General features: G+C 47.0%; 1 protein-coding gene across 1 annotated transcript in view; it reads left to right on the forward strand.

The window, feature by feature from the left end:
• Nucleotides 1–7,982: 7,982 nt before the first annotated feature.
• Nucleotides 7,983–11,327, forward strand: part of LOC130587209 (tyrosine-protein kinase Blk-like) — a gene marked incomplete at its 3' end in the record, with an annotated part of 16,018 nt that continues 12,673 nt past the window's right edge. Inside the window, exons 1-2 of the mRNA XM_057388172.1 lie at nt 7,983–8,074; nt 10,379–10,427. Of these exons, the coding sequence (XP_057244155.1) occupies nt 8,003–8,074; nt 10,379–10,427 (121 nt within the window). The remainder of the gene's footprint in view (nt 8,075–10,378; nt 10,428–11,327) is intronic.

Raw genomic sequence — 11,327 nt, forward strand, 5'->3', positions numbered from 1 at the left:
GAGTAGGGATGTGGAGGAACATCCCATCCATCTCCTTGTGTTCTCAGGGAGGGCCAGGACCTCCCCACATCCCTGCAGATCCCTCCAAGCGCTGTAAAACAGCATCAGGAATTCTGGAATCACAGCCTTGCCCACTGCCCCAGGATTTGGATGTCACATGGGGGTGCCCTGAAGAGAGGATTTCTCGTCGCTGTGCCCCAAGTCACCCAAGATCCATCCACAATTTGGCCACACTGGACAGGGAGAGATTTGAGGTGAAGTTTGGGTTGAAATTCCAGGCACTGCAGGAATTGCTATCGGGCACTGCAGTTTTGTCACAACATCTGTCACACCTGAAGAGCCCCAGAGTTGCTGCAGGTACCCAGAGGGATGTGCCTCATCCTCCTGGCACCATCCTCCTCCTTTCCCACTCCAGTGCCCCCGAATCCTTCAGGGACATCCCTAGCAGACATCTCACCAGGCTGCCAGGGCTGAGCTCACAAGGGAAGCACGCTGAAGGGAGGTGGGATAGGCAGGCTGCCCTCCTGCTTTTTCCCTCTCCAAGACCCTGATCCCTGGCTCTGTTTCCTGGCCCGCAGCCTTCTGCAGCCCAGCCGAGCTTCCAGCGGGATGCAAAGCTCAATGTAAGCAGCCATTTTTCCTCCAGACAGATGTTTTGATTAGGGAATGACCACTCTGGCAGCAGGAGGCTGTTTTCTACTTCTGGAGCGAGCAAGAAGCTTTTATTATCTTCTTCTCTCTGTTTCTTTTTTTAATTCCCTGTCAAAAGAACTTTCTGCATCTGCTTTAACTCAAGGTCCTGGAAATTTGTGTGCTCCCACACCCCCCAGGCTCACACAGCCTTCTCCCATGGAGTGTCCCAGCTCTTCAGAAAGGCCTGGAACAGTTGGATTTTCTGCTTGGGTCTTTTGCCTGGGCCAGGTCCACCTGCAAAGCATGGCCTAAGAAAAATTACAGATTTAGGACAGGTATAAGTTGTAATGGAAAGGGAAAGGTGGCTTGGATTGCAGCTTTTAGGAGATCCTAAAATGAGCCAAAGATCTTCAGTCTCATTCCTGAGATGTGTAGCCCTCACTTAGGGACAAATCACAGGACCACAAAGCTCCCAGATTTGTTTTCCATCTGTCCTGGGCTGGCAGGGAACTGACATTTCCAGGACAATTTGGCCACCCTGGCTGTGCTGGAGACTGGGCAGGGTCCAAGGCAGGGAGGTGGGATGGAGTGGGGAAGGAGGAGGATGGGGCAGGAGAAGGAGGCACCTACAGCTGCTTTGGGGTCCTTTTGTGGTGAGAGGTTTTGTGATGGCCCAGCACCAATATCAGCACCTCCCCTCAGAGGAAGATGAGGCTGCTCCTGTGGGTTCTTCATCTTCCCTTTAACAGAGCATTTGAGAGAGTCCTCAGTGCACAAATACAGACTGGAATATTTATCCATCAAAGATCAGGACTGCCATGGATCTGAACTTTGCCAGTAGGATATTCCCAGTTCTCCAGTGAAGATGAAATGTTCAAACCCGACATCTGCTTCACTGCCCAGCAAGAACCACAATGCTTCTTGCTCTGGGCTCTCCAGTTCATCACGGGGACTTCCTTCAGTGCTGGAATGATGGAATGATGGAATCTTGGAATGATGGAATGATGGAATGATGGAATCATAGAATGGTTTTGCTGGAAGAGACCTTAGAGCTCATCTTGTCCTTCCATGGGCAAGGACACTTTCCACTGGACCAGGTTGCTCCAAGCTCACCCAACCTGGCCTTGGACACTTCCAGGGATGGGGCAGCCGAGTTTGGCCACCGTGTCAAGAGGATGGTAGCCATAACCTCCACCTTCCACCTCTGAAAAAGACCTTGTGCATGGTTTCAGTGCTCTTTACAGCCCAGCGTGTTGATTTGGAGTTGTCTTCTTAACTTCTCTTAGCAACAAAGCTGCAAATTATTTCAAAAAGTGAGCTAAAAAGGACTTGACCGAAACTCCAGCAGGAGTAGAAAATGGTCACACAAAAACAGCTTCAGTAGCAAATCTTCCTTCTTATTTAAGGAGCTGATCCCACAAGATACTCCCTAATTCTTCCGTTTTGTGTCTTGCAAAGCAATCCAATGGTGCCAGGTCAGGAAATGTTTTGAGGAGCTATTTTTCTGAGGGAAAACAGAATTGAATGCATCTGTGATGTGCTGAGAACTGGAGGAAGTTTTTTTTTTTTTCTGAACTTACTCACTCCTCATTGATGCAAAAATGCAAATCTGGAATACTTAAATTATTGCATCTGAAGTGAAATGATTTCAGCAATTCTTTCTTGACAGGGAAAGACTTGCAAAGAGAAATTCAACATTTTAAACCCTTCATAATAGGCTAGATCTGCATTTTCAAAGTAATTTTTTTAGGTTTTTTGAACCCATTTCCTTTTAAAAAATGTGTTCATGAAGAAGAAAAGATGTTCTTAAGTTTTAAAATTAATTGAAAGATCTGATTTTGGTGAAAGATGGAAACACTTTGTAGCACCCACCCAAGACTCTGGATGGAAAGGGGGCTCATTTTGTGACTTCAGTAGGCTTAGGGGCTTTTTCTGGAGCTGCCCTCAGAGTGAAACCCTATTGGGGTGCTTGGGTCTCAGCTTCTTTTTCCATGGCAGTTTCATGGGGTTGAGGCAAATGGTGAGCCAAGACTTCTGCTTTTCTGCTCGATTTGATCTTGTTTCCTCTCCTGCATCCACCCATGCAATCCCAGGGCTGTCTGTTGGTGCCATCCACACCCCTGTTGCACAAAGTGCTGGATTCACATCAGAAACCACTTTGGATCTCTTTTGCCATGGTAGAGGAAAGCAGCCGACAGCAGTAGGGCAGTGCAGGGCTGCTTGCTGTAAAAATGAGATGGGCAAAGGTTTGAAATGATAAAAGGTAATGGTGTGAAACTGAATCCAGGGAGGTTTGGGGTGGATATTAGGAAAAGGTTCTTCCCCCAGGGGGTGGTGGGGCACTGAACAGCTCCCCAGGGAATGATAACATTCCCAAGGCTGTCAGAGTTCCAGGAGTGTTTGGACACTGCTCTCAGGTATGCACAGGGTGGGATTGTTGGGGTGTCTGTGCAGGGCCAAGAGCTGGATCGATGCTCCTGGTGGGTCCCTTCCAACCCAGGATATTCTGTGATTCTGTGATCTTCAGAAGAGCTCCCTTTGACCCATTCCTGCAGGAACATTTGCACCTACATCCACCTCTCTCCAGCCCAAATGCCACCTCAGCTGCCCCTCTGAAGGTTGCTAAAATTAATTTCTGTCATTCCCCAATGTGGGCACCCTGCCCATGCATCTGGTGTTCCTGGGACTTGCACATCCATCCCACGAATTCAGGGCTGGGCACACCACCAAGCTCTTTGTCCTGGTTCCTACTGGCTTTTTCACCTTGGCTCTTCCAGGAACACATCTCCATCAAGTATTTTTTACTCAAAATCTACCAGCAGCTAAGCTGGATTCATAAAATCATAGATTAACCTGAATTGGAAAGGAGAGAGAAGGATCATCACGTTCAACTCCTCGATCTGCACACGGCCACTCCAAGAATGTCACCATTTTGTTTCTAAAACTCTTTTTGCTAAATTTTTTAATGCACATAAAATCATAAAATCCCAGAAGGGTTTGAGTTGGAAAGGACCTTAAAACTCACCTCATTCCACCCTTCTGCCATAGACAGGGACACCTTCCACTATCCCAGGTTGCTCCAAGCCCTGTCCAACCTAGCCTTGGACACTTCCAGGGATCCAGGGACAGCCACAGCTTCTCTGTGCACCCTGTGCCAGGGCCTTCCCACCCTCACAGGGAAGAATTTCTTCTATATATCAGACCTAAATTTCCCTTCTTTCACTTTAAACCCATTATTATTCTTTCTATCACTACATTCCCTGGTGAAGAGGGAGAAAACTTTGTGCTGCCTAAAAACTTTTATTTCTGCTTTGATTTTTGGTCACTTTAAAAAGAACTTGTTTTATAAATTTGGGGGGTTGTGGAAGCAAGCTTTCCCCCTCTCAGTTATTAAGTATAAACCAACATTTTTAGATGCGAAAAACTATGATTGCACAAGAGGAAATTTCCATGCTTTTCTGAGTTAATGTGTTCTCCCCAGCGCTGCTTTCCACTGGAAAAAAAATAAAAACAGAGTGGGAGAACTACTCTGAGTTGCTTTTCTCATTTGTTTTTTCTTGTGAAGATAATTTTAAAAAGCATTAATCAGCAGCGGAAACATGTTGGGACAGCATACACTCAACTCAGCCGCTTTTCTTTTGGAAAAAAAAAAAAAAGACATTTTAAAAAATGAAGGTTCCACCAGGTGTGGACTGAGAGCTTACCAGCAGCTCTCTGTATCCAACAACCATTTGTCTGCAGGACTATTTTGGGATGTTGTAAAAAACCTGTTGGCCCGAAGGCTGGTGACTTCAGCTGCTGAAGGTGTTGGAGGCAACCGGGAGAGTTTTGTATGGACCCTAAAACAAGGTTTTGTAGGGGCTGTGAATCTCCAGAGCTGTTCTAACCCCTTCTGTGGTGAGTGGCAGCGAGTGACCTTGGTAGGGGGCTTGACCCAAGGTCGGCAGTGTTGTTCCCTTCCCCGAGCTGTTTTTGCATGGCTTTGTCTCGGACATGTGCGTGGGGACAAGGCTGAGCCTGTGCAAGGGCACAGAGAGGCGTTCCCAAGATCAGCAGGGTGCAGAACGAGCTGTCCCCATGGGGATGCACAGGTCCAATCGTGGTCCCCACTCCCCTCAAACCCTGCCAGAGGAGCTGGGATGGCCTCAAACCCCTGGTGGGGCTCACGGAGGTTGATATTCCTCCAGGCCTTTCCCGTTTTTCCTCACCAGGAATCATAGGAGCTGAAAGGAGATTCTTGGTCCAGTGGGAGAAGCAGGACACAGTGATGATGTGGGTGATTATGATTAGATTTATAGCTAATACAATCCATATTTCCAACAAATATCGAAATAACAAACCATCATCTGTTAAAATGGTTGTAGTGTCACCAGATTGTATTTTCCCCTCTTGAGTCATGAGATTCAGTGAGACCCCCTCACTTTCTAAACTGCTCAAAGAAGTCTTGGTGTGGCTCAGATCTCCCAATCTCAGATTTGGTCAACGGCCTGTGACTAAAGGATTACAGTATAAGCAGGTTCAGCTGGAAATGTGCAGATTTTCAACCTTTGGCCTTCCAGAATTCACAACTGCAAGGAGCTACTTCAGGATTTATCTCTGTATGTATATCTATGTATATATCTCTCAATCTGAGAGCTTTCACTCACCCACTCAAAAGTGAGCGTTCCCTGTCTTTGGGCTGGATGTCCTGCAGGTTTCCTGCCCAAGGCAGGGGGTGGAAGGGAATGGATAGGGGATAGAGACCCATCCAGAAGCTGCCTTCCATCTTGGAAAACCAGTTGGTGCAGCCTTTTTATACCCTTTTGCAGGCCACAAAATMATTGCAAACAKYATTATTATTATTAYTATTATTAYTATTRTTAYTATTRTTAYTATTATTATYATYATCATYATYATYMTTATYAYWAYWWTWTWRTTRTTRYTRTTATTATWRTTATTWTCATTATTGTTATMATTAYTGTTACTGTTATTAATTAGGTATCCATTAATTATGTGAGCACCTGGTGTTCTCGTGCTAGAATGAGCTACGCTGCCTGAGGTAGAGCGGAAGGGGAGAGGGAGGATGTGTGTGGGAGGATATATTTGAAGACCCAAATATCTTTCGTTGTCATCACRCATTGAGGGCAACTGAAAACCCCAAAAGAAGCATCCACAATCCCGTAGATAGTGATCAATCCTCTCATAAAATCGTCCTGGTGGCACGATTGGCACACAAAGATTTGTGCTGTATCTCACCTTCCCTAAATCTGCTGAAAATATGGATATTGCTCACATAATCTCTCATTTGGGAGCAGAGTGTTTCAAAGATCCCAGGATTTTGTCCAAACAAGTAGGAGGATTTTCTGTCTTTCTGGTAATAAGTGATATCTAAAACTTGTCCATCATCCAGCTTTGACTTAAAATGACACCTGACTGTTCCCTGAATAAAAACAAAATTCCAGCCACTCTCATGGCAAAAAAAAAAAAAAGCCAAACCACCATTCAGAATTAGAAATCCTCATGCAAAGCTGTGAGTGGAGGAGCAGGAAAAGTTCCCCTAATAAATCACACACCATTGCATCACCACCAGATCTGCCCTGGGTGCAGCATGGAGGCTGCCAGATGAAAATGAAATTGCTGCAGGAGCTGCTCTAGATGATTTAATGGGTGGAACTCCCCCTCTGACTGTGCTGTCAGTGCCTGGAGCAGAGCTGAGGCCTGGGGACAGATGGATGGGCCATCTGTAAACTCAGGTCAGAGGAAATCTCAGAGATGGGAAAGTTCTGATTGGGGGGATAATGTATATTGAGCTATCCTGAAATATTTCACCAGTTCCTTCCATTTTTCTCTTTATCAGCAATGATAAAAATGAGGCAGAAGGGAGAAGACATTTAAAGAAATAACACCTTAAAATATTGTCACAGCTCCAGTAGAAACCTCATTTCAGAGTCCCAGATTTTGAAATATTAGATATGTGCTAGAAAGCAAAAAAAAAAAAAATTGCTTTTACGGGAATATTTTTCACTGTGAGTCTGGTTTGCTGAGAGCTTTTCTGAACACATCCCKTGGAGTCTGACTACCCCGACACGGTGCCAGACTGACATTTGGGKGCTGTCCCTGGGCCTGAGGTCCCTGATCCTCCGTGATCACTGCAGACAATGAGATATTTTGGCAAGAAAAGGAGTCAGTGTGTCTTTGCCCAGCTATGAGTATTCAGTGTTTGGGTTTTGGGGTTTTTTTKGGCACRTAGCCCRCACCTTCCARTGCCTTTGGTCCAAAACAGRGGCTGGGGCAGACTTTGGCACTGGATCTTGCACTTCAGTAATGCTGGCTTCATCTGCTCCTTAATTTTTGAGGCTCCAAGCAGAGTTTGGCCATTTTGGCTACCCAGACCCATCATTACCTCTGAATTCCTGACCGGAGCTGAAATTGCATTTCTAGGATGAAAGCTAAACAGTCCTCAATCCTGAGTTTGGAAACTTTAATGTGGACCAGATGATGMTCCATGGAAAAGGTTTGATTCATTTGTGTCTGCTGATCCTTGAGGCATCCAGGAGGTCTGAGACCTGCATAGGGTGCAGGGAAAATTAATCTGGGATTTCTGGGAGAACCACATCTTGTGAGGACCCCGAGCACATAAAAAGTACCAGAGTGTTGCAGATGGATGAGACAAGCCCATTACAGGACGGATGTGAGCTAAACAACATTCCTTGAACTTTTTTCAGTGTTCCAAAGGGTCCAAGAGTTCCTGTAGCTCCCTGTCCAAGCCAGGTGTGAGTCTGAGCTGCTGAAACATGAGGAACAGCGGGGCTGGTTCCGTGTGCGGCCACATCCRCGTGCTGTCCTCGCTGCGTGGGAGGGACACGAGCTGCAGAAAGCTCTGAGCAGCCTGAGRTGGCTCATTCTGGGGCCAGGGACTGTGTGACCCTCCTGGATCCCTGGTGCAGCTGAACAGCTCAGCACATTCATAAATCCAATGTGTGATCTTCATCCCTCTGGCATCGCCCGGCTCTGGAGCAAGCTCAGCACCAGCTGGGGATCTCTGCCTTGGAGAGGGGACATATCCAAAGCAGTCATTTGTGCCTCTTTTTTTCTTCCTCTGGTGACTTACAGTGCCTGTCTGAACCTCATTTGCAAAGTGTGAAACACCAGAGTCGTGTCAGAACAGAAACCATGGGGCTCACAAGGCCCAAGGTGGCAGGAGGCGTGCAGACAGGATGGGTTTAGACTCTTCACTGTCCCATCATCCTGCATCCTGATCTTGTTCTTCATGAATGCAAAGACTGTTTCATCCCGTGGTGACTGCACCTTTCCCCAGGAGCAACCTCATTAAAAAGCAATTTTTGCTCTTCCTTGCAGGATGGGGTTGTTTGGCAGCAAAAACCAGCCGATGCCCAGTGAGAAACACACTCCTGGAGGCAACCCAAAAACCAAGGGCAAACCTCCTCCTGCCCCACCCAAGGTAAGCAGTTTTTGTGCCCTTTTGGGATCCCCCCGTAGCTCAGTCGGTGTCTGAAGTGATGCAGGCAATATTTAGAATCACAGAATCACAGAATCACAGGATGGGTTGGGTTGGAAAGAACCATAAAGGTCACCTCATTCCACACCCAGCCATGGGCAGGGACACCTTTCACTATCCCAGGTTGATCCAAACCCCATCCAGCCTGGCCTTGGATATTTCCAGGAATCCAGGGGCAGCCACAGCTTCTCTGGGCACCCTGTCCCTCCCAGCTGATCCCTGTATCTTTCAGGCAGGGATGGGAAGGGCTCTGAGAAACCTCTGTACATTAAAAGAAACTAAAATAAGCATATTGGTACTTTGATATATCTTTTCATCAGCACTTTGCAACCCAGGCTTGTGTTGCTGACTTGCAAGATGGGTCAGATTCGGGCCAAGATTCAAAGCAGCAAACCACAATGGAAACTTCACTGCTCTGAGTCCTCAGGAGGGTCTGCAGCCAATCTGAGCTGAGAACCAGAAATGCTGGTCATCTGCTGCTCCCTTTGAGTTTACACAGCCTCTGCTGGCCTGGACAYGGAGCAGGAAGGATCTGGGGCAGGATTTGGGAGACCTCAATTGAAAAGCTCCTCATTTAAGCTTTGCAAGTCACTTCACCTCTGTTGTCGTCCAGAGGACATGAAGTTGTTTTGTCTTTCCTTGTCCCTGCCAGCACTGCATTCAGCACAAGAGAAACTCGAGGTGCAGCTCTCATGTGAAAACCACCCCAAGCACTAGGAGAGGGGAAGAATTGTAAATCATTTCTTTTTATGACAGCTGGAGATGTTTTTCAGTCTTTTAGTCTCATTTCTGAGTCTCCCATGGCTATTCGGTCCAGTTTTCATGACAGCAGATGTCAGATCGACCAAGAAGATGTTATTTTCCTAAATTTCATTCTCTCCAGCTCGCTGGAGAGGAGCCACTATCACTATAAATACAGTATCAGTGGCCACCTTCTGCCACTCATTATTTTTTTGCCACAGGCACTCAGCCCTCACATGGCAGAGGAAGTCCAAATTTCTTCCAGTTAAATGCAAAATGGCAGTGGATGGGCAGCTCTCCCCCCCTCACTTCTGCTAATTTGGGGTCAAAGTGGGGTGCAGGCAGAAAGATGAGGTGTTTTTAATTCTGTGTCTGTATTTCACTACTTTTACATGTGTATAAAAATACCTGGCAGTGGTCAAACAGCCACTGGAAGTTGGATGGAGGCCAATTTCAAACAGACCCCTAAACAAGGTGGTTCCATCCCAGCTCGTTTGGAATGATCTGTGGATAAATTGCCAGTTCCAGCAGCTGGGTCAGACCGAACCAGGGACAACATCAGCATTTTAAAAGTGTGCCCAGATGAGTTGCAGTGCCCAGCTGATCTTTAATTTCACAGTCTGCAACTTCCTCCTGAGGGGCAGAGGAGGAGCAGCTCCGAGCTCTGCTCTCTGTGACCAAGGACAGGACTCAGGAAACGGCTGGGGCTGTGCCAGGGAAGGTTTAGGGTGGAAATCAGGAACAGGTTCTTCCCCCAGAGGGTGCTGGGAAGAAAAATCCCACTCTGGCTCCCCAGGGAATGGTCACGGCCCCGAGACTGCCAGAGCTCCAGGAAGGTTTGGACAGCTCTCTCAAGCACAGGCTGGGATTGTTGATGTGTCTGTGCAAGGCCAGGGACTGGATTGATGATCCTTGTGGGTCCCTTCCAGCTTAGGAATCAGAGAATCATAAAATAATAGAATATCCTGAGTGGATACTCACAATGACCATCAAATGTCTGATGATTTCTACAATTCTCTGATTAATTCGCTGTTACAGTCACTGCCTCTGTTTTTTGAGTGTAAACCAGAACAAAAGATATTCCATGAGCCTCRGGATGATTATGACAGACAATATCTCTGTTTTTCTGCTTGAAGTAATGCTGCAATCGCCATTTCTCAGCTGGACCATTCATATCTCATCCCTTGTTAATCCGAAATCTGGCACCAGCRAGCAGGGGTTGGATGGACCGGGGTCCAAATGAGTGGGCAGCAGATTTGTGCTTTAGCTCAGAGRGAAGCCAGGGGTTATTCCAGCTTTCTGTTAACACAGCTACGAACACCTCATGGCAAAAATGTGCTAAAGCCATCCCAACACACGTGGAGCCAGACACAGGGGCTGCTGACTGATGGCAGTGGTCTCTGCCCCAGACTCCCACTCGTCTGTGAAGCTGAAATCAGTTTTTCCTGAAACTCAGCAAAGTAATAAATATCTCCTTTTTTTTTTTCCTTTCTATTTCTATCACAGGGGAGACAAGTTATCAACAACCCTCATCTAAAGCAAGCCTCTGCACCAGGTAAGGTTCTGTTTTCTTTGCCTCCCCACGGGGTTTTGCAGGGTGGTGGTCCCCAAACGAAAATGAGCTGTGGCATCACAGGCGTGTGGTTTCTGTATCTGCAGCAGTGCCAGGCAGGCAGTTTATCAGAGAGTCTCAGAAAACTCAGTTTACATCACCGAGCGCTTGCAGCTGCCAATTTTCCCCTGCTCATCAAAGAAACCGAGAGGGAAAAGCACTCCCTCTCCTTTGGAAYGAGGTGATCTCTAAGGTCRCTTCCRATTCTGTGATTCCTCGATTGGAGGAGCAAAGGGAGATCTGAGACCGGAGCTGTGTGAGATTTCTCTGCCCTGTCTCTGGATGCTTTATGCAGCCAGCTGCAAATTTCAGAGGAAATAGCAGGCATCAGAGAGCCCAGAGAGGCTACAAAGAGAAGGAGAAGAAAGGAAAGAGCATAAAATGAGGATACACAAGAGCCCCTGCCTGGAGACGGACTGTTGGCTCCATCCACCTCTGCAATTATCTGCGGGTCACAGATGGTGTTTGGAGATTTTTGTCCTTTAGCAGGGAGCCCCCTGCTCCTTTGCCCAGCCTCCAGCAGCAGCTCGTGTGTATTTGTGTCAAAGAAGTTGTGCAGATTAAAGACAGAGAGAGAGAGAAATAGAAGAGGCGGGGGGGGGAAATGGAGGTACATAAAGGTTCTTTACCTGGATGAAAGTGTAGGATTAGGGGAGATGATGTGAGGGAAAAGGGGTGGTGAATAAATGGGATGGGTGGAATGGCAGAGTTAGGTGTTTTTACGTTTTATGCATGGTGATGAAGGGGCCCTGCCATGGGCCAGGYGCAGAAACTCCTGCAAAGCCAAGATGTTCCTCAAATTGACCATTTGTTATGGAAACGAAATTCATGGGAAGTGAAGCT

The sequence above is a fragment of the Malurus melanocephalus genome, unplaced genomic scaffold, assembly GCF_030028575.1.
Source record: "Malurus melanocephalus ecotype Western Australia unplaced genomic scaffold, MMel_1.1 scaffold_1633, whole genome shotgun sequence".
NCBI lineage: Eukaryota > Metazoa > Chordata > Aves > Passeriformes > Maluridae > Malurus > Malurus melanocephalus.